General features: G+C 39.7%; 1 protein-coding gene across 3 annotated transcripts; it reads left to right on the top strand.

Annotated features, from left to right (window-relative positions):
* The first annotated feature begins 886 nt into the window (after nucleotides 1-886).
* ARL5A (ARF like GTPase 5A) lies at nucleotides 887-19,865 on the top strand. 3 transcript variants are annotated; one of them, XR_013347468.1, is made up of 7 exons: nucleotides 887-1,226; nucleotides 4,337-4,397; nucleotides 7,577-7,724; nucleotides 9,734-9,817; nucleotides 12,551-12,702; nucleotides 14,194-14,518; nucleotides 15,324-19,865. XR_013347468.1 is itself a non-coding variant. In XM_077829619.1 (7 exons), the coding sequence occupies exons 4-7, from the start codon at nucleotides 7,581-7,583 to the stop codon at nucleotides 14,240-14,242; spliced, it is 429 nt and encodes a 142-aa protein (XP_077685745.1). In that variant the 5' UTR covers nucleotides 887-1,226; nucleotides 3,565-3,675; nucleotides 4,337-4,397; nucleotides 7,577-7,580; the 3' UTR covers nucleotides 14,243-14,924. The 3 variants fall into 3 exon arrangements, 2 of the variants coding, with proteins under 2 accessions (XP_077685745.1, XP_077685743.1); XM_077829619.1 differs by lacking the exon at nucleotides 15,324-19,865 and adding an exon at nucleotides 3,565-3,675 and having other exon boundaries at nucleotides 14,194-14,924; XM_077829617.1 differs by lacking the exon at nucleotides 15,324-19,865 and having other exon boundaries at nucleotides 14,194-14,924.
* The last annotated feature ends 4,143 nt before the right edge of the window (nucleotides 19,866-24,008 follow it).

The following is a 24,008-nucleotide window of genomic DNA, read 5'->3' as shown; positions in this document are numbered from 1 at the left end:
CCTGTGAGACTTGATTAAATCAAGAGTTGGCAACACAGCCTTTTTCTTGTCCACAGTCACACGTGGTGTTTTTTGCAGCGTAGCACTGGTGGTTTTGGGCACTCATGGCGGTGGTTGGCAAGGAGTAAGGGGCAGTCATAGGGTGACCAGATGTCCCGATTTTATAGGGACAGTCCCAATTTTGGGGTATTTTTCTGAAATAGGCTCCTATTACGCCCCACCTCCATCCCAATTTTTCACACTGGCTGTCTGGTCACCCTAGACAGTCACAGCAGGCCAGTTGTGAGAGGTGGTTATGAAGGTGATTGCCAGGGAACCAGGCACAGACACAGCAGCAGCTAGCAGGGGGTGAGTGAGGGGCAGTCATGGCAGTGGTCTGGGGCAGGCACAGAGGGCTGGCAGGGAGCAATGGGCAACTGCAGCAGTGGTTGGCAGGGGGGAGGAGGGGCAGTCGTGGCGGTTCGCAGTGGCCGAGGGGCAGTTACAGGGGCTGGAAGGGGGCAGTTATGGCGGTTGCCCGAGGGCGGCCCCGAGCGCTGGCAGGAGCGACGCTAAGCGTGGGGGACGGCGGCCCCAGTGGCGCTGCTGAATGGGCAGGAGCTGTGGGTGCTGTAAGGGGCAGGCCCTCTGCGGCCCTTTGGCTGGCGGAGGCCACAGGCCCATTGCCCTGGCTCGGCCCCGCATGCAAGGGCCCAGCCTCCAGCGAGGCGGCACAGGCTGCAGGCGGAGCGCGCGCGACGGCTCGTTCGGCGGTTTAGGGCCACAAGGGTAAGATGAGTCACGAGAGCGTCTCCTCCCATTCGCAGAACTCGCCTACTAGGGGGCGGGCCGTGGTATGCAAATGATCCGCTCCCATAGCGCCACGCCCCCCTCTCCTTCGCTCGGCCCTTCGGGTGGACGGTGGCCGGGAGGAGCTACTCGCTGCATTTTATTTCCCCCCTCGAAGCCGTGGTCGGGACGTCGTTTCGGAAACGGGAGCCGGGCTAGCGGCGATGTCCGTGAGCGGGGGCTGCACGGCCAGGAGTGCGCAGCCCCAGCGGGCCCGGCGCGGCCTCAGCCTGCCACCTCGTCGGGTAGCGCGGGACAGGGGCCGGGACTGAGCCGCCCTGGGCCCAGCAGGGAGAGCCGCCGCGGAGCCCAGAGGAGACGGGAGCTGCCGCGGGGCCGGGGCCGCCCGAGGATGGGAATCCTCTTCACCAGGATCTGGAGGCTGTTCAACCACCAGGGTGAGGGGCTCGGCTGGGGGGCGGGGAGCTCTCCGGGCCCGGGGGGGGCGGGGCCGGGTCGAGGCGTCCCGGGGCTCCGCTGTGGCTGTGGCGGCTCCGTGCCCTGTTTACGTGTCACGCTCGCCGCCCGTGCCCGGGGCAGGTGCTCCGTGGAACCCAGCGCGCCTGCGGCCTCATCAGTACACCGCCCGCGGTGGGAGCGGGGCAGGCTGGGCTGGAGGCGGCGTGGGGAGCCGGGCAGACCCGAGTCCAGGTTCCCTGTCGAAGTGCGGAGGCGTGCAGGGCTCAAGAGCGAGCAGCAGGCGCTCTCGTGTCTCCGCTGGACTCAGGAGCGTTTGTGAGGAGCCGAGGGGGTCGCTCCTCATACTGCAGCTGGAGCGAAAAGTGTCCGAAAGCAGCGCTGGGTCGCTCCGTTTTTGGCTAAAATACACCACGTTCCTCTTCTGCTCAGATTAGATTCGATTGTTGTTGTTTTTCCCAAAGGGCAAGCACAGGTTCAAGAAATAAGCTGTATCATTAACTTCCTTTGTATCAAGCGTGCTCTGTTTGTATAAGTAAACTTGTTTCTCTGCATCTCTACAGACTTTTGCCTTAATGAGTCTACAAAACCTAGTTTGGTTTTTATGTTTCGGAAAAAACGCTCTGTGAAGATCACAGAGTACTTGAAGGCCAAGAGATGAATTATTTAAGTATGAACCAAATACAGCTTCTTATGGTGCCACATAACGTTTCCTTCCCTCAGTAGATTAGCTTCAAGACAAATGTGACTACTCCTGCCATGTTACTCTTATACAGTATTCTCTTTTTTCTAGTCCATGTAACAACTAGTCCAATTGCTCTTGAGTTTTAACAGAAAAGTTGGCTAGTAATCTTTACAAATGAACTCCACATATTACTTTTTATTTGCTGAACATTACTTAATAATTGTCCCTTACTAATGTGTTTAAAGCCAGAGATAAGAGTTGGCAGAAAAGAATAAAGGTATAGAAGTGATTTGTAGAAATTAGGCAGAGAAGTGAAGATGGAGAAAACATACCATACTCAAAACAGCACTCCTTTAACGACAGATATGACATACTGCTTCATGAAAGTGCTACAGACATGAAGATGTTTCAGGAATTATGAAAAGGGTCCAAATCACAATTTTTACCCTGGGTCAGGTAATAAATAAGTAGTGAGCATAACACACACCCTAGTTTGATAAATTTTTTTAATGAGACATGGTGGCACTTACCACAGTACACTGCTCAGGTATGCATTCTGTGGTCACAATAAGGCACACTGCAAAATACTTAGGAAAACTTTTAGTTAATGTGTTTATGAGTTTTTTCTGCTTCTCTGCTGTATTTATGGGGCAGGGGTTCAGGAGAAAAGGAAGTGACTAATATGCACAAGGGAAAAAATAAAACTGACTAAGCAAACTGCTGTCAAATGCAAAAAGTGAATAAGTTGCTCTAAAAATGTACTACTTGTAGTTAAAATAATCTTAGGTTACTTGTAACCATAATAGATACAAACTCTGCAAAGAAAAGTAGGTTTGTTTTCCCCCCCCACCCCCACCCCCTTGAGTTGAAAAGTGTGTAATTTGATGGTAGTTGAATTTTGCCTTATCAGGTGGTAATGAAGGGGTTTCCTATGTAATTTTTTTTGCATTGTCTCATTTTTTTAACTAGATGTAACAAGTAGAATATCTGAATACCTTGTGTTCCACAGTAGTTTTCTGTTAATTAGCAGCCTTTTTCATGGCTTGTTTTATTTTTTAACCTTATATACAGTATTAAGCTATTTGCAATTTGTCTTTCAATTTGTGTTTTAAAAAAAAAAGCTAGCTGGACTATGTAGGAAGCATTAGTGACACCTGTAGCCATGATTAAGAGGGATTCTGAGCAGCATTGTGTGGAGGGAAATAGCAGCTAGAAGGGTATCCCATAAATATTTTGCTCATCCCCAAATAATTTATAAAACTTATTTTTAATATAAATATTTTAATTGCAATAACATACATAGAATCATACCATACTGCTGAATATGCTCTATTGGGTCTTGTTGCTTAATGTATGTTTTATTAGTGACAGTCAGTAAGTCTTAGTAGCTGTCATGAAAACTGCTTATTTTAGAGACAATATATTTTGTTCCTTATGCCACTTTCTTCTGAAAGATCTCTAATATCACATAAAATGCATGTTAACTTTTGTGTAGGTAGAATTTGTAAGCTCCTTTAAAGTTGCTTTTCAAATGAATTTATACAACTTTATACACCATGCTGAATGGCTCCCATAGTCAGAGCATTTTCCATTCAGCACAAAAACTTTTAAACCCCACTTTTTTGTCTTTAAAGTCTTGCAATATCCAGCTCCACTGCAGATCTTCTGCTCCAAGTGATTTCCTAGCATCCAGTATGCTGGAGACATCACACCTGAAACAGAAGTGCCTACTGACAGGGGGTCAGGTAATCTGCCATTTTTACAATATTGTGCAGTTATGCCAAGTTGTTCAAACTTCAATTCATACCCTCTGGGCTATAAAACAGAACCACACAATATTGATTAAAAACAAAAAAGCACTTATGTGATCCCCTGTAATAGAACAAATGCAGCTGTAATGGGAGTAATTACTGCTGTGGTTGAGGTTTGGGTATACTTCAGAGGCTTGATTTTTAGCATGTCTGAAGACCACTTAGGCAAAAGAATACCCTTGCTTACATTGATGAGCCCTTACTCACATGTGCATTCTCTTTGAAGTCAATAAAACTGAGTAAAGTTATGTATTTTAGCCCACGATGAGTAGCTACCAACGGTACCACTTCTTCAATTTACATTATGGTAAATAGGAAATAAGAGATGCTGAATGAATACAAATACTTGGTTGAGGTTGGCATTTGGTTTCAAAATGAATTTACTTATAAGAGGTGCTGAAAAAATGATCAAGGCCCAATTGTGCTGTGTGCTATACATGAACTATCTGTGTATACAACTTTCTTTGATGCTTTTTTTTTAAAAAAAAAAAAAAAGATTTAAAACAAGCACCAATGTGAACTGTTTGCTGAAAAGCACTAAAGTGTTATTAGCTACAGTGGTAACTGTGACTTACCAGTAAAATTTTTATTTCAGAGCACAAAGTAATCATTGTTGGTCTGGATAATGCAGGAAAAACAACCATCCTTTACCAGTTGTAAGTACATAGTATGAATTCGCTGGCAAAAATGTATTTTTGAAAAATCCACTCTGTAGCTTCCTCTGATTTTTCGTTAACCCCCATTTAAGAGCAGCACACTGAGCATAGGTGGTGATCGTTTCATACGTAAAAGGGAAATCCTGTAGTCTGGTTAGCAAGCATCTGATTCTGGCCCATCAGCAGGGTTTGGAGCTACTTATATTTAATGAACTGTGTCATAAATATCAATGCACCATAACAAGCTATGGCTATTTGCTGGTCAGAATTCAGGATCTTAATGGCATTTATAATATGTATACATTATGATGTCGGGGGGACTACCAGTATGCGCAAAGTTACTGAGATTCATACATTTTGTGGAAGTGTTGTTACTATGTAGTGCCTAAAAGCCAGCCAGAAATGGGGTCCTGGGGTAAGATCCATGTTAGTAAAAGCTGTTTGTGTTGAATTAGTTGACAAAACCACCTCTAATCTTCATGTTACAGGTTTTTTTAATAGGGAGATGTGTATCTTTTCACAGTAAGCACTTCAGTATTTTGAAAACTCTTCTGACTCAATCCCAAGAACTGTTCATGGAGTGTTTAAAGAGCTATTGTCGTCTAGGTTACACCATAAGCTTATGTTTTGGATTTTGTTCAAAACAGATGTATTTATAACTCTTTTAATGTTGTTTTGTTTGAAACTCAAAGCCCATGCAGTATTTGCAACCTAAGCATACATTAGCACAATAAAAGCCAGAAAATGAAACTGACTCAGTTATTATCATTGTTCAGGCTGAAAAAATGCAAAAAACCCCATACGTTATGAAAAGTAAAATCAATTTCCCTAATTCTAAAAATGTTTGTAATTAGGAACACAAGTAAAGAGATTCTAAATAAATAAATTAATTAAATATATGTCTGGAGTATGTTCTGTTTTAAATATGAAATTCAAGCAAAGGTGTCTTGCTCTCATTTTCATTATTCCCTTCTATCTGTTGCTCTGTCTACTTCTAATCCTTCTGTTATGACCCTGCCCTTATTTCATCTTCCTTACAAATGTATGTTATGATTAAATTACTTACTACATGCTCATATACCACTGGGCAGTGGGGATTCTTTCCCGGAATACTAGACTATCCCTGCCCCTCTTCACTCCTGCTGGATTCTGTTCAAATGATGTTCTAACAGTGTTTCAATCTCAAATCTCTCTCTGTGCAACCAAAGAGTTAGAAGGAATTGGAAAACTTTAGACAGTCTTTTAATTTTTGTCAAGTGCACTGGTCAGTTTATGGCAATAGCAGTCATAAGCAAGTTCTTGAAAATGCTTCATTTTTCTTGAAAATGTTTTTGTGTGGGCAGTACTGCAATACATTTCAATTACTTTGAATCCCTGTTTTAGATACTCATGAATACTACTACTAATGTGTTACTTTGGTTGTCTTGGCAAAACAGCATTTTAAAATATCTTGGTTTTTCCTCAAAAGACAAAGCAATTGATCTCCATTAAAAATAATTTCTCAAACATTTTCTTTAACTTACCGTATATACTCGTTCATAAGCCGAATTTTTTCATTTAAAAAAGAGAAGCATCAGAGAAGGGGGTCTGCTTATGAATGGGTATAGAGTGGCAGAAGTGGGACACAGCCCCTCCCCTCAACAGAGGGAGCAAGGAGAGGCAGCACAGCCAGTGGATCCAGAAGGGAAGAGGCAGGGCCAGAGTCTCTCCGCTTCTGGCCATGGTGCTCTTCCCCAGCCTCCGAAGCAGGCTGCAGCTGTGCCGCTCGCCCCCGCCCCCCAGAGCAGGCTGTGGCCACGCTGGAGCACGCTATGGCCGTGCCACCTGGCCGAGCCTGCTGGAACATGCTGCGGCCGCGCTGCCCAGTCTTGCCTGCCGGAGCAGCTCCAGCCAGGCCAGAGACATCCTCCCCAGCTATGGTGGGAAGGGATGGGATGGGGAGAGTGTGGGGGTCCCGGGCTAGGTGTGGGGTCATATGGGGGGTGGTCATAGGGGTTATGCCCCTGACCCCCAGCTTCTCCCTTCCCCCCCCCCACCCGCCCAAAAAAAGTTCCCCACCAGCTGCTGTCCTGGCCAGTCAGGGTAAGCAGGTGGCGTGCTGGGACGCTTTGTTTACTTAAGTTTACCTCTATGCCTGTGGACGCTCAAATTAAACAAACCATCTTGGCCCACCAGTGGCTTATCCTGATGACCCAGGAGCCAAAATCTGCTGACCCCTGAATTATAGGGTCAGCTTATGAATGGGTCATAAAAAATTTCCATTTTTACTTCTCCATCTTGTGGGGGTTGGCTTATAAACGATCCGGCTTATGATAGAGTATATACGGTAAGTGGTTTTTGGCTTATGGTGGCAGGTTTAGGCAAATGGAAGAGGAGAACTGATATAGTATATTGGGATGGGGTTGTCTTGGTTTTTTATTATTTATTATTTTTCATCAATCTTATAAATCAAGTGGTTTAGCAACATTCCTTTTATTTCAGAGTTGGAGAAGAATAATCATTCTCTCCCAGACTGAGCTACATTGTGCCAGGTTTCATTGTGGGAGGGGAGAAACTTGACTTTTTTCTACCCACCCTTAAGCAGTAAAAGCCCTTAAAACAGAGTCAAAAAGAAGTGCTCTCTCAGGGCTTGTCTGCACTACCGCGCGGGGTCAATCTAAGATACGCAGCTTCAGCTATGTGAATAGCGTAGCTGAAGTCGATGTACTTAGATCTACTTACCACGGTGTCTTCACTGCGGTAAGTTGACAGCTGACACTCTCCCGTCGACTCTGCTTGTGCTTATCATTCTGGTAGAGTACCGGAGTCGACGGGAGAGCGCTCAGCGGTCGATTTATCTCGTCTATACTTGACACGATAAATTGACCCCCGCTGGACTGATTGCTGCCCGCCAGTCCAACGGGTAATGTAGACAAGCCCTCAGTTTTATAGTTTGTTCACTGAGTGAACAAGAGTAAATCATTCATCTGCTCTTTCTTTACTTCACCTTTCTGCTGTCAAAGAATGCCTACCACCATTCTGCAGATGAGCCTTCCAATCTGAGACAACTGTCCATTTTAGTTTTTAAAAATGGGCCAATTTTGTGGTCTAGTATGTGTGATAGTGCATCTCCAAATACAGTTGACTTTTGTCAACATTGCGTATTCAGTTTTTGATCATTCATTCTTTTCCTTTTGTAGTTCTATGAATGAAGTGGTGCATACCTCTCCTACGATAGGCAGCAATGTAGAAGAGATAGTGGTTAATAACACACGTTTTCTAATGTGGGATATTGGAGGGCAAGAGTCTCTTCGATCTTCATGGAATACTTATTATACAAACACAGAGGTAAGAGTTTATTCCCTGTTGGAAGATATGTTCTTATAAGGAATTAAAATAACATCTTAATGAATAATCCAAGAGAGAGTTTGGTTAACTAAAGTTTATATCTTACTCCATTTCAGATATTACTGTAGCACTTTGTAGACATTCTGGATGCTTGTATTTCAATTTGTATGTTCTCTCCTTAGCATGCTGTTTCAGTTCACACCTATATATCACGTAAGCTACATAACAAAACAGTATAACGTAAAAGAACCAGAAACTAACCATCAAAACAAGTAAGAACTCTTCCAAGTAAGGTACCCTTTTTAAAAATGAGAATAATCCCGTGAAAATTCCCCTTACGCTTTTCACAGACAACCTTAATAAGGCACAAAACCCACACTGAACTCTTTCAACATATACATCACCAATATTCATGTATCTTTAAGAAAAGTACTTCAATGGTGATATCAGCAACTCTGTGTAGTTAAATTGGAACTTTTGCTGTATTATCAAGATGCTTTCCTTCAGTGCTAAATGTTCTATACTCTGCACCTGTACTAAATAATGAAGAAACTTTACCTTCTGAAAAATGATTTAATCATCATAAATACTGTAGCTGTTTGGCCATTCTCAAAAGACTCAGATGTGCGTGTAACTCTAGATTTCCTGTCTTCCAACTGCATGCTTTTACTTGACGTGGGGGTTGGGGAGCGTATGTGTGTTACCCTAGCACTGGCTACCCACTTTCCCCTTTAAAATAATTGCTAGTCATTTCATTGCAAAATAGCAGGGCAGGTAGGGGAAGGAATTCTGTGAGTTAGTGTGTTGCTGTTTTTGTAAGAGTATATCATATTCCAGTCAATGGGAATTGGGTGCCTCTGTACCACTGAAAGTCTACCCCTAAAACTGTAGTTGATTAAGGATGAAATCTTGACCTCAGTGAAGTCAGTGGGGCCAGTATTTCACCCTAAATGCTTGCAGAAACTTAAGAAACAATTGTTCAGTTAAAATGGGTAAAATTGAAATCCAAAGTCATTATAACAGAGCAGGATTCCTGAATTGTAGAAATAAGCAACTTAAAAGAGGACTTAAATAAAATCAGGAATTTTGCATGCCAAATTTATTTGTCTACCAACTTAAACATAAATTACAAATATTTTAATACTAGAATTATCAACAAACCATTGATTTCTGAGCAGAACTGTAATCTGCATATGAGTAGGGCCCTACCAAATTCACGGTCCATTTTGGTCAATTTCACAGTTCTAGGATTTTAAAAATAGCAAATTTCATGATTTCAGCTGTTTAAATCTGAAATTTCACAGTGTTGTAGTTGGTAGGGGTCCTGACCCAAAAAGGAATTGTGGGGGGGTTGCAAGGTTATTGTAAGGGGATTGTGGTATTGCTACCCTTACTTCTGCGCTGTTGCAGATGGCAGCGCTGCCTTCAGAGCTGGGCACCTGAACAGCGGAGGCTGCTCACCATGAGGAGCCAGCAGCAACATAGAAGTAAGGATGGCATGGTATGGATGGGCCCTTTGTCAGCAGCCGTCACTTTCCGGACGCCCAACTCTGAAGGCAGCAGCACAGAAGTAAGGATGGCATGGTATGGTATTGCTACCCTTACTTCTGTGCTGCTGCTGGCAGGGCTCTGCTTTCAGAGCTGGATACCCGGCCAACAGCTGCTGCTCTCCAGCCACCCAGCTCTGAAGATAGTGTATAAGTAAGGGTGGCAATACTGAAACCTCCCTAAAATAACCTTGACCTCTTGCAACTCCCCTTTGGGTCAGGATCCCCAATTCGAGGAACTCTGATGTCCCCCCAGAAATCTCTATAGTATAGGGTAAAAGCACACAAAAGACCAGATTTCATGGTCCATGATGTTTTTCATGGCCGTGAATTTGGTAGGGCCCTATGTATGAGGGAGGACGTTAACACTTTGCTTATGACCCAGGGTGCACATCTATTAAACATGATTTAAGAGTATGCACACTATATATTTGTTTACTGATCCTTTTTTACCCTTTAAAGTTTGTCATCGTTGTTGTGGACAGCACAGACAGAGAGCGAATTTCTGTAACTAAAGAAGAACTTTATAAAATGTTAGCACATGAGGTGAGTAGTGGGTTTTTTATATTTTTGGTGAACATTTACAACTCTCTTTCTCACAAATAAATAGCATGTGAATGTATTACCTTACACGCTTGGTTATTTGTAAATATATTCACAAAAAATGAGTCTGACTCTTCTCTTTTCTCTCTCGTTTCCCTACTACAACATTGCCTTAATAAAAAGTTTTTTTTTAAAGTTAAGTTACAATGAAACATTAACATGCCACATCATACATTGCTTTTTCAGGATAAGGTTAATATTCAAAAAATCTGGCTAAAGTTTGTGGCATGATGGTTGGGAAGCCTTCCTCTTCTGAATATGCTAAAAAGGGTGCTGAGATTTCAAAATACCTATCCTCTTTTTAGCCATTCTCTTGTGTACATACTTGTTAAGAGTTTTTTCCTTTACAAGGACAGTCCATATTTTACTGTACCACAATTCCATAGGAGAAGTCATATTTTTCCAATAATGTGCAATATTAATTCTTCCTGCTAACAATAACATTCTGTTTGAAATGTGTATCCTCTGCCAGACCATTAAGGTTCTCTAGGAAGCTGATATTTTGCATAGATGAATCTCTGTAATGATGTCCTCCCAAAACTGTCTTAATTCTTGGACACAACCACCACGTGTGCAAGTATGTTCCCCTTTTCCTGCAACCCCTCTAACAGAGCACTTCCCTACTAACAAAGACATGATGGCATCTGACTGCAGTTAAGATCCATCTATATTGTATAACAGTTTTCTTTTAACTACACAAAATGAAGATTTATATCCTCTTTCCCATATAGAGACCCACTCTTCCAGATCAATTTCTTTGTTCAAATCCTGCTTTGGACCAACGTCTTAAATTCCTGACACCGACGCCCTTTCCCTTAGCTACTGTCTTTAATAATCAAGACTTTATCCCTAGGAAATATAAGTGATTATTTGTTGTGGGTAAGAGCTGAGATTACTCAGATTTAGACAGCTGTTCCTGCGTCCTGACTTGAAATCCTACCAAGAAATATGTAATAATGTAAATAATAGTATAAAGATCCTGTGTTTTCAGTTTTTATAAGTCAAACATTTTATTGTGAAATCTGGATACAGGATGGCTTATCTAGACCTTTAACTACATTTGAGGAATTGTCCCAGGAGCAAGCTGGAACAAAAGCTTTTAATTTCTGAGATATGTACAAGTTTGACTGGAAAAGATCTTGATAAGAAAACATAACTCTTTTTAAGAACTGCACAATGTTGTGATCTTAAATTAGTGATGCTCTTCTATACAGTAAAGTAAGTTCAAGAAAGTGATCTGTCTGTAGTGTCTGACAGAATTCTGAATGCCTGACTTGGAAAGCACATAACTGTTAGTTGGATGACTAAACCTGCTGTCTGGAGGTAGATGAAGAGCAGGGTGGAGGGTAGCCCAAAGTCCAAGAGCAGCACTTATATGAACCCATCCATGGCTGATGGGAAGTACTAGGGTGCTGTCTCCAGACCTTGATTAGGGGTTCTATTTTTTATATATATCTCGCTAGCAGAGATCAGTGTTCTGGCTGTTCTGTCACTCCACAGGCTCTTGGCTGCTGCAAGGAGGTGAGGGTAGAGAAACAGAAAAGGTTTCCATTACTCTGTTCCTTCCTAATTCCCTCCCACCTCTTTTTGAATGGGGTCAGAGTTGTTTTCCTTGTTGAATAACTGAAGCGTCTTTCTGTGCAACAAATAGCTCTTAGTCTTGTTGTTTTACTTAACAAAATATAACCAAAAGCAAGCTGATACTTAAATCTGTAGAGGTCTTCTGTGAACTGAAACAATAAAAATTGAGAACATCTGATTCTTTCTAGAAATGTTGGGAATATTCTGAGTATTAAAATGGAGTTAAAAGAATAAAATTGACCAGAAAACATTAAAACAACTTACAAGGCTGTAGGGAAATATTGAAGCCCTAGAAAGATAATTAAATAATTCATATGTGATAATTGACTAAACGAGAACCCAGTATATCTCTCTCTCTAGTGAAACCACAGAAGAAAGCTTTGATAAGGGAGATGAATGAGACCAATATAGTATTTCTGAGTGAAAATACCACAAATGATTCAGATGCCTCTTGCAAACCAGCCTTTTCGTTTTAGGTAGCAGAAAATACTCATGTTGGAGGGAAGGGAAGATCTCCAATATAAATGAGAAACGCTTTTACAAGGAGGATGTTGTAGTTAATATTGTAGTTAGTATATCAATTGTATGACACTGGGTATTTAAGAGACTTGCATTTGTTTCATTAGAGTCATTTTGTTGAACTTTTTTTTGGTAGGAAAATAATGATTAGCACTTAGGGTAGTAATTTACAGATGCCAGTCATAATGCACCTTGTCCACAAGCCCTGGAATGAACTATTGATCCACTGTTGATCCATAACAGATTTTAAATGTGGAAAAAACTCTGTAAACAAAATGACAAATGTTTCCACTGCCAATCTGAAACTGTTAGACTAGCAGTTACTCTCAGACTTTGTAAATTTCAGTAATACTTAGAAACACAGGCAATATGTTTTCATTCTGGACTTTGAAACCTTTCAGAATTCTAAAAGCAGAATGTGTGTTGGCACTTAAGTGAAAGATGCATGCACAAATGTTTTCAAGATCATAAAGACACTTCCAAATCAGAAACCTAATTTGACTCTGAAAATCTCTGAAATCATAATAGAAAAATAATTAAGCCTCTAAACATTTTTCTCCGTCTTTTCCTCTGTAGGACTTAAAGAAAGCAGGTTTGCTTATTTTTGCTAACAAACAAGATGTTAAAGAGTGCATGACGATAGCTGAAATATCCCAGTTTCTGAAACTAACTTCAGTTAAAGATCACCAGTGGCATATCCAAGCATGCTGTGCTCTAACTGGCGAGGGGTAAGAGTTCTTCTTGGGAATCCTTTCTGAATAATTTTGGTACCTGTATCGTGGTATACATAGGCTGTTATTTGAGATACATCCCCTAACACACCTCTGCATTCTGGGACCGGAATCTCAAGGCAACATTGAAAATCATTGAAAATGATATCCTTTTAAACATGAATTCTTCTTAGGGCCCTGCATTAAATTCAGCAACATATAGCACATTCAAGAAAAATAAAGACCTGCCCCAGAGATCTAGTAGCACTGGGAAATAACTGTTCTGTATTGTGAAGAGATACTATTCATTACGTGTATGGGTTGTTTTGCTTTTTAAAAGGTGAAACTCACCTCACTAGTCTTTGTTAAAGCACGCAGCAGTGGCAGTTATGTGGCCAGTTACAATGAAAAGCAGATATGTCTGTTACAGAGAACACATGCTTCCTTATGTGAACCAGGGAGTTAAGAAACCTTTTATCTATTTTTCTGGTATTTGTCACTGAAGTAAGCAAAATAAAATGGAGAGCGACCAAGGTGACTTGAAGACACATTTTAATGCCAAGTCTCCAAAGTGATACTAGTAATTTATTTTAAAATAAATTCAAAAAGAGCATTTCAAATCTGACACTGTCAATTGAGTGCACTCATATTCAAGATTATTTGGGAGAATTTTAGTGGTATCCTGAATGGTAATGAAATGTAGAGCCTTTCTCCTCTAGGTTGTAGAGCTCGTCTAGCTCAGATAGAATTTAAGTTGGCTCAGTAATCTAGTTTCTTGTTAACAGATGTTAACATCATATAAACCACAACCTAACTGATACTCTTGGAAGTCAGCAGAGCAGTGATGGTTCAGAGGGTACAGAGACTGACCTGACCCTAGATGTGGTCACATCAGGTCAGTGTGGTGACATATTTAGGCTTGGCAGAATTTGATTTTTACTTTATCATTTTGAGGGATAATATCAATGTTTATTTTTAAAATTGCTTCCCCATTTCTATCAATTTTAAGAGTTCACAGTGGCAGTGAATTATGGTGTGTGTGTGTGGCGGGGGGGGGGGGGTCAGGCAGTAATTATTTAATGGCAGTTGATGCTGAGATTCAAAAAATTTTAAAGCTGTATAACCATTAAAACACAAATCACCAATAGCACATCTCAAAATATACAAAGAAAATATCCTTAAATCAAACTCTAAGTTCAAGTAGCATTTTTCTTTGTATATCTGTCAATTTTTATTGTTGTTGATAATATTTTTCATTGGTTTGTATATGTATGGTGAAATCAACGTTCGCCAACGTTTACCAATTTAAAAATCTAATCCTTCCAAGCCTAGACATATTGTTAAGGGGTTGTTTACAGTTTTACTTTTATTGTTGTGTAGATTGAACCTGTTAAGGTGCAGGACTTTCACGAGCACATGCTGTCTGAGTTCTGACTAAAGTTACCATGACAGAATATTTGTAGGTAGTTTTTTATGCAAAAGTACATATTTTAATTCTTTTATTTACAGATTGTGCCAAGGACTTGAATGGATGATGTCAAGACTTAAAATCAGATGATTTTTAATGACCTCTTTGCACCGACATTGCATACAAAAGTGCTGTACCTATGGATACCTTGGTTAACTGTACCTATGGTAACCTGCAAAAATAATGGGTTAGATGTATTTATATTTCAACTTTATTTTCTACACACACACAAATTAAGGCCACCTCTTTGAAAACAGATGAAGATGAAGGTTCTAGTTTGTTTTCCCCATTCATTGCCTCTGAAGATAGGTTTAAAAACTGTGGTTGACATTCTTCTCAAGATAAAGCCACTCAGGACTGTGTGTGGTGAGTATGAAGTGAGGGGAAAGAATTTTTAACTTTACATTTTATATTCCAGTATAACCTTCCTAGTTGAAGATGTTGGCCTCGTTATTCCAGTAAATTAGCAAGCAAATCAGTGGCATAAGTATTGACTTTCCAGTATTTTAAAACTTGTTGAAATGTGCTACAGATACAAAAATATTTTCCTCTATGTGTACTGTACATATTTGTGTATATTTATACCTCAAGTATAGGTTAACTGAAATCTGTTCCAAGAAAAAGTGCATAACACTGAATCTCAGTGTACTGAGACTAGTACTAATGTTGAGATTGTTGACATGTCACAATTGCTTTTCCTTTGTTCTCTGTACTGCTCTAACCTTCACCAAATAATTGGTGCACCATTTCTTTATAAAGTGAAATCTCTTAAGACTATTGGTTTTAATGTTTCTCTCATATATACTCTGCAATTAAGAATGATCACGAAAAGGGATAGTGTGTCTGAATGTGGATTTTATACTTTGTTCAGTATTGGCAACTAACTGTAAAACTTTGCTAAAAGGTAAAGAATCCAAAAAGTTAGCATTCTCACTTTGTTGGGTAAGACCATTCCAAAATATGCCTGTGTTCTGCTCTGCTTTATGTTTTATGCTCAACATCATGTTGAGTATTTATGATAGATTCCTATCTTGGGGGTAAATCTTCACTAATAATAAAGGGAAAATGTGTCTTAGTTTTCCTTATGCAAAGAAGTGACCAAAAAAGTGTGCTTTAATGTTCTCACCAGAAATCTTACGGAACAGTCTATTTTGTATTAATATGTTTTCAGAGAAAGAGGATACTGACTGGTGGTGATCCAAAATTGCTGAAGTAACTATTTGTATCTGTGTATAAGAGACTGACGTGGGGGAGAAGAGAGGATACACTATTCTACCGTAACTGATGCTTGATTCTGCTCCTATAGAAGTCCATGTGAAAACTCAGAATTAAATGATGCATGTAAATGATGCTTCAGCATCACAATGCTGAGGCCCCAACTGAATGGTCATGATTCATAGGGGATATGCAAAGAACTGTGGGAATCATGACTATCCTGTCCTTCCTGTATTGGTAAATGGGAGGCGTGTGGGGATCCTAATATGGAGATAGTTGAGAACCGTGGGTGAAAAAGATTTTAGTTCTTCATGAGAATAACACTTGGGTGGTGTGAAATGTTGTTGGTATCATGAAATGTGTGCATAATCATAATCACAGATTTTCTGTCTTATTCTGTACATGTGTATATTTAAGTAATAATGTAAAACTAGACAAAAAAAGTTTAAGGACAAGACCATTTTAAACCTGGTTTAATTTTTAAGGCAGTTATGAACTCATCGTTAGAAGGTGAGGTTGTGAAACACATCCAGTTTCCATTTAATTTAGTTTATTTTATTTGTGTACTGCATTGTATTGGTTAAAATGTTGACATAGTATTCATGGGGACAATAATGAAGACCACTTCAAAAGTGTGTATTTAACAGCTGAGTTGTCCCAAGTATGAAATGTAACTTTCTGATGTAGTCATGAAATCTCTTTTGCTAATTGGCTGATAGAGATTCTGCGATGTCCATTTTTTAAATTCATACATGCATTTATTTACATAAAAGACATGCACAGAGATCAGTGTTATTAACTAACTGGTGTATTGCATAATGTGTAAATGTTTTTGCATTGTTGTTTTTTCTTTAAGACTGTTTTATCTGGAGGTATTTTCAAGAAACAAAATTTGCATCCTTTGAACACAGAAATGAACAATTTTAGTTTTCCTACTCTAACGAAAAATGCTGGACTTAACTACATTCATAATCATCTTAGAGTACCATGACTACTTTTTTTTCTAGATTTTCTTTCATGCTTGAAGTGCTGTATTCTTTTGTCGCTGTTGCTTTTAAATTTTAAAGTTTTTTTTATAAGATAAAAATCACTCTTATTAACGGAATATGAAATGCAAAACAGTATTCATGTACAATTTTTAAAAATATTTTCCTGGAATTTGCTGTTCTTACCCTGTTCAAGTTTTTATGGCTTAAAATGTTTGCCTAATAAGTAGCATGGCTGAAAGGAAGCTATAAATATTTTTCTAAAAGCATGACTTTTATATCACAAACAGGGTTTGGAGACCTTCTAATGCATGTGAACTATCTTCCCTCTTCCAGGTGACAGGGAAACTATCCATTTCTATCTCAATGCATTAGCCAAATATCTATGTGATTTATTATTTGTGTTGAAGTAGTGGCAAGAGGTTCCCATCAGGGGTCAATATCTTATTGCATGCACAGGGCACAGCATTCACACTCAGTAAATTGTTCCAGGCCCAAAGTATTTATTATCTAACCAACCACATACAATCTGATGGGCTTTGAGCAGCAATGGAGCCTTAACTAAGGGTAAACTAGGTAATCCATCTACTTCTTCCTGCTACCTTCAATGTTGCACATGTGGTTTCAGTTTAATCTTACTTTTAAAACTAATGGTGATCCCATTTAAACAGAAAAGAGAAAGTGAGGCTGCCTTTCTCCTATAGCCAGGACCTGTGTTGTTTAATACGTATGGGACTTCACCAGCATTGTATGTTTGGAGAATTGTTGATTTATAAACTGGTAATCAAGAGGGGATATGTATGACACTGATATGAATCTTGTGTTTATTCTTCGTTCTTATCAGCTGATTAATTTTACTTATCTCTTATGATATTTCATTGCACCTTTTAGAATGTGGAATTTTTTTTTTTCAGGGGAAAACTAGCTAGCTAATCTTGAAGATATAAGCTGGTAGTATTGTTTAGTACTTTAGAGTACAGGACCAGGGATAGGAGATTTGGGTTTTGATCCTGGTGACTTTGGGTGATTCATTAATCTTTCTTTTGTCTCTGTTCCCGTATCTGTAAAATAGAGATAGCAGTTACCATACCTGCCTCACCAAAAAGGTTGTGAGGCTTCATTAAAGTTTGCCAGGTGCTCAGATTTAAGGCACTATACAAAGTAGAGTTTTTGCACCCAGATACTTTTCTGCCAAGGCCATCATTCTAATGTATAATTAGATTCTGTGTCTGTCTGAAGGTGTTTTAAGAGAATTTATGCATTTCTTCCAAATTATTGTAATGTGAACTTTTTACACAGAATATGTAGGCATCTGTATGCAGTTCATGCTTGTTGGTTTTATCCCACTGCAGACCCTTCTTTGATGTACATCTTAATATGTAGTTGTTATGCATGGAGATATGTTAATTATAAACTTAATTCAGATATGTTAAGGCTTAATTCTGTACATAGAAGAAATTCTTTCATATAAGCTGTTCCCTAATTTCATTAACTCTCTAAAACCACTCCAAGTCTGAACAGTTAAATAGTAAATCACAGAACTTCATTTGTGCTGCTTTTGGTAATGATTTGGAGTTCCATCTTCTCCCTATTGTTCTTGCCTTCTGTACAAATTTCTTTTATATAAGCTTAACTCCCAGTTGAATTGTAGAGTCCTATTCTGCCTTCATTCAATCTATAACTCCCACTGAGATCAATTCCAACTGAGGGTCGTATATGGTCTTTGGTACACAGCTTGGGAATGTGATTTTTTTTTTTTCAGTTTCTTATTTTTTTAAGTTCTTGTATACCTCAAAATGACCTTAATATTGAAAGGTTTACATTTGAGTTGTGAATATCCATCCTGGAAAACTGAAAGATACACTTGATTGAATAATTTGTGATATGGTCTAATTGCCACTAGTATCTTGAAAAATACATATCTGCATGTAGATTAACCCTTTTAAAAAAAAAAAGTTACTAGGAGACTTGGCATGTAGAATTTGAGAATAGGTCAGCAATACATGCAGACATCTAACTTCATAATTTTCATTGTACTGCAGGGAGACACGGTAGCTAAATTCCTATGCATGCTGAAAAAATATTCCTAATTGTGCATGCCTGCTAGATGTATTTGATAAACACCTACCACAATCTATGAAGCCCAAAACTTTGTTATATACATGCATCTAGCTCTGTGAACACAAGTGGTGTTGTCTCTTCCTCCCTCCCTCCTGATTTAACCTATAGTTACTTGATGACTAATTTTTTTTTACACAATATTCAGAACCTTCTATACCCATACATTCCAAACATTTCAGTTTCCCACAATTGTCAGTTACTGTGTAGATGTAAAGCTTATCTTGTGGGAGGGAGGGTAACTTAATCTCTTAACAGATCAGCTCCAGAGAATCGGAAACTGGGTTCCAATAACATTTAAGTATATGACTTAAACCCAGAAAGCAAGGAAATTATGGTAAGAGAAGACTCAGGCCCTGCAAGTGTTCCTTCATATAAAAGCATTTAAGTGGAATTTTTTTAATTGGCTACATAAAAAAAGTGGCATTAATTTTGCTACTGTAAAACCAATTATATGTCTGGAAAGCAGTTTTTGAGAGAATCCATTCAAATTAATGTAATATCCAGCCTTTAGTTAGTGCATCATTCAATGTTATAAGTTAAGTATGGTATGGTACTGCATAAAGACAGGAACTAATGAGAGACTGAGGATATTCTCTGCATATTGTAATGCAATATACAATATTGCAAAGGTGACTTGTATATCCTAATTATTGAGGTGAGAAAATGCATTTAATGTACAGATCTGAAAAAAATGGTTGCAACAAAAGTCATTGGAAAAGAATTGTGCCCTTGCCTTATGGGGTTTACCAGTTGATTTATTTTTATTAACCTATCGAATGTACAGAATGTTCTTATATGCATGCAAGTGCTATTTTTTTATTTGAAGAAAGCTTAACAGTGCCATCTAAGTGGCTCTTGGGTTTGGTTGTACATTATAAGACAACTTTTTGTGCATATACACAGGTCTTTTGAGTGTCCTTGACTATTTTAAATTTGAAGATATAATTTGTACTGAATTAACTTGAAAAGGCTGTTTCACTCAATAGACTGTACATTATTTTTCTAAGCCAGCGGTTCATGTTGCTCGTGTTGAAACGCTTCCTGAACAAATCATCTGAGGAAGTAGAGCGGTTGGAAGAGAAGGTGAAGGAGAGGATTATTCTCCTACAAAGGAGTTCACAGATGGAAAAAGTGGGAGAACCACTGCTTGAACTGTTTTATGGTCAATAAATTTTAAGACACTGTGTATGATAGGCTAATAACTATCTGAGCCATTTTAAACTCTAGACTGTTTTGTTTTTTTAAAATGCCTTTAAAAGTGTTTAAACATGTATTTGTTGTTTACTACCTAAATTGTCTTCAAAATTCTGTCTAAATTGACAGAAATAATGTGTGCAGACCTTGTTACAAATTGGAAGTTTGAGGAATACATATATACTTAAACTAATGAACCTTTTTTGCTTTGTGCTCATTTTTTAAAAATTGCAGTTAATTCAGTCTCCTTTAGCTAAGATTCTGTTTTCCTTTTTGTATCAAATGCTTCCTAGGTAGTTGAAATGATGAAGACAGCCAGTTTGGAGGTGGGCAGACTCTGCTATACCTCCTGTATGCCATGTCTGGACCTCAGAGTAATTATACTAGTTTTGGCCATATGGCATTCATGTGTTCTGCACTCCCCCTTGACTCGGCTGTTTCTGGAATACCTACTTGCATTATTGTTCCCCTAACTCCACAGTGGAGCTAAGTGAGTGGAGTTGTTGCTTTCTCTACACTTTACCTAAAACTAAGCTACATTTATTTCTTCCATTTAGCTCAATTTCTTCTTTTTAGTCCAATTAGGTACTAAGGGCAAAATTTTAAATCTGTAGGAATTGTATTGGCAAAGAAGTACAGTACTACATGATCACTTTCTAACCGAATTGTTAATGGTGATTTGAAAAACATGTACAGCTACATAAGTTGGTCCAGCTTGTGTGTCTAATATCCTGGGATCAGCATGGTTACAACTACACTTCAGTGTTTAGCTTTGTCCTGTTAAATTATGGTCAGTCAATGGGAGAGATGCTGACATTTAAAAAGTGGTGGACTGGGCTGGAGCTCACTTTCAACGATATCATTTCAACAAAATAAAAAATGAAATGTATGTGTTCTCATTTTACAAATAAGAAAACTGCATTGTTGGTAACTATCCTACTCTTAGTGTGTGGAGTTTCTCATGCTTTGGAAAATATTCAGTTCAGTATAATGTATGGAAAGAACTAAAAAATTTAGTCTCTCTATAGGCTGTGAATTGCTTTTGGTTTTCTGAAGGTTTCATAAATACTGTATTATGAAAATGATCAACTATTAATTGTGTGAATCACATAATAGTAAAAGTTGCCGAGGTTGCAAGTGGACTACACTATAACGGTATGTTATATTAAAGTGTAGCTGACCGACTATGAGGGTCACTTTTTGCATCAAGTTGTACAAAGTACTGTAGAACCTGTACTAGAGGAAATATGAAGGGATTTTTGGAGATATAAAAGATTCCAAGTTCTGCTTAACTGATAATGGCAAACCTTTACAAAAAACCTAATTATTTTTAGAGTAGAGTCATAGATATTTAGGTCAGAAGGGACCATTATGGTCATCTAGTCTGACCTCCTGCACAACGCAGGCCACAGAATTTCACCCACCACTCCCTGCGAAAAACCTCTCACCTATGTCTGAGCTATTGAAGTCCTCAAATAGTGGTTTAAAGACTTCAAGGAGCAGAGAATCCTCCTCCAGCAAGTGACCCATGCCCCATGCTACAGAGGAAGGCAAAAAACCTCCAGGGCCTCTTCGAATCTGCCCTGGAGGAAAATTCCTTCCCGACCCCAAATATGGCCGTCAGCTAAACCCTGAGCATATGGGCAAGATTCACCAGCCGGATACTACAGAAAATTCTTTCCTGGGTAACTCCGATCCCACCTCATCTAATATCCCATCACAGGCCATTGGGCCTATTTACCATGAATATTTAATTACCAAAACGATGTTATCCCATCATACCCTCTCCTCCATAAACTTATCGAGTTTAATCTTAAAGCCAGATAGATCTTTTGCCCCCACTGCTTCCCTTGGAAGGCTATTTCAAAACTTCACTCCACTCCTCTGATGGTTAGAAACCTTTTGTCTAATTTCAAGTAGCGTTTTCTTTTGTGGTATTTTTTGAGTGTCTAAGTCTTAAGTGTGTTTGTCATTTCTAAAGGCTTAAAGCTTCTTTAACTTTGAATTTGTTTCATTCATAGCAGGTGTTGCATAGGTATACTACATATGCATATGAAATAGACTAACTCATAATTGTTTTGCTACTTCCTTAAACATGTCAATACATTGTAACTTTAATGCTTGTGTCCTACCTCCTGTACCCATTTCATGTATCTCACACATTTTTAATATTCATGAAGAAATCTCTTCCTACAGTTCAATTTTACTGCACATACAATTCAGTTATGAATTTTTTTCCACCATCTTCTTAGAGTAATTCACATCCAGTGTGTATAACTATTGAATTCAGAATGTACCAGCAGATGGGTTGCCTTTTAAATATGGCTGGAGGTTTGTACTGTGTTATTAATTAGGTAGTATTTACTGCAGAAGAAAAGATTTGCAAGCTCCCAGAAGCACTACAGTGTTTCTGGGATAAGTTAGGCCACTTGGAGACCATCAGCTAGCCTCTGTTTAGGCAAAGCACCAGGTCTTGAGCTGCTGCTGGAATTGTAGTCAAACCTGGCTGAGGCTTAGAATATTTCCTTTCACTCTGATCTGTTGCTCCCCAATCTCTCACTGGGGCATTGGAAGGTAATTTTTGACTGATGACCAGCCTGCTACTTTCCTCAAGAATACATCCCCCTTCCTGAACCTTCCTACAGGATCTGTTTTGGATCTCAGAGGTGTGGCATACATACATGCCATTCTCTTCACCTGCTTACCCCCTACATGACAGCTTTGGGAGGAGTAGGACCAGCAGAACTTCTGCAGTAAGTGCTGCCTTTCATATTGAGATAACTTCCTATTATTTTGATTCTGTCTCTCTAGCATCTGGTAGAACCATTGAATTCAATGCAAACTCCTGAAGAACAAGGCACAACTCATGAGTTAAGTGGAAGGAGTGTCTTCCTACCTTTATCCAAGGGGGAGACAGATACAGGCAGCACATACAATCTCAAAATAAGCATTTTAACAATTAGACCAAAACTGATCTCTCTCTTTTTGTGAGTTCAATGAAGGTTCCCATCCTCTAAAATAGGCACTCCTCCTAGCTGTTTGTTTTGGTTTAGTTAAGGATGGCAGTTAGCTTTTATTAATCCAGAGGGCTGTTTTGGTACTGCATTGAGCCAGGCTTTCTATATGAGACAGTAGTTCAAACTTGCAGATCATTTAAGTACGGTCTGTTTTATTTTTGCAAATATACAGAGCCCTGTGTCCCCTGGTTAAATGAAGCACTTATGCCTAGACGAATAGGGCTGTTGGCTTGCAAGTACTGTCTCTTTACTGTATAGTGAAAGTTTGTATGAGGCTGATAAAATGCAAAAACTTCATTCTTTATTTTACTACAAAGTTTACTTGAACATGTGAGTTTTTTTAACTTACCCTTCAAAAGAAGTCTAAGACAATGAAGTAGTCCGCTCACTGTTAGAATGTGAGTTGATGTGAATGTGACAGGATTAAACCTCACACTGGCACTAAAAGGTAAACCAGCTGGAGAGCTCATTTAATGTACTTGATTGCAGCTGGAGGGTTAGCTAGGCTCAACTGTAGATAAAGCCCAGCTGGGAAAAGAAGACCAGATGAGGAGGAGACAGCAGAGAGAGAAAGAAAGAATGCATGCTGCAATCCCTCTGGTCACTAGAGAGTATCTGGAAGCCCTGAGAGAAGCAGATGTCAAATAAGCCCAGGGAGGGGCTATAAGAAAGTGTCTGAAGGAAGGCTAAGGTAGGGAGAAATCCTGGGAGGTAGCGAAGCATCTCGGAGCAGACTTCAGCTACTAACCAAATGGGTTCTGGACTAGAACCCAGGGGAGAGGGAGGACTTGGGTCCCCCTATGTGTCCACTGGAAGTGGTGATGTGGAAACACCTTGACACAAAGGTGGGGGAGGGCTATTGAATTTGAGACCAGCCCTCCCAGAAGAAAGCCCTAGGAGGTGTTGTCCCACACAAGAGTGGGAGGACAATCCTGTAGAGCCTGAGAAGGGGTAATAAGTCTGATGAGGGAGGAGTGAGCCTAGGTAGGGGTGAGTTTAGTTTGTTAGGATCTTTGTTTACTCTGGAAGGGGTGGGACTGAACGTGACCTGGCCAGATTCCTGAGTCATGAAAAGAGGCAGACCACCACAGGGTCAGAATGACTGTTGGGAGGGGGCACCAGATGAGGGAGAACCTGCTATGCCACAGCCAGCCACTTTCTACCTCATGGCCCCCATTATGCTTGTTCATGCCCCTGCCTCCCGGAGCCAGGGCTGAGAGTGGGGCCACAGCTCCAGGAGGGTGGGGGGTTGCGGACATGGGTAAAAGCTGGGGCCACAGCTAGGGGTGGGACTGGCAGCGGAGCCTTGGCCAGGAGCCTGAG

Source organism: Eretmochelys imbricata, chromosome 11 (genome assembly GCF_965152235.1).
Source record: "Eretmochelys imbricata isolate rEreImb1 chromosome 11, rEreImb1.hap1, whole genome shotgun sequence".
Lineage (NCBI taxonomy): Eukaryota > Metazoa > Chordata > Testudines > Cheloniidae > Eretmochelys > Eretmochelys imbricata.
The sequence above is the reverse complement of the archived record's forward strand: the minus strand, read 5'-3'. Positions and strand labels throughout refer to the sequence as shown.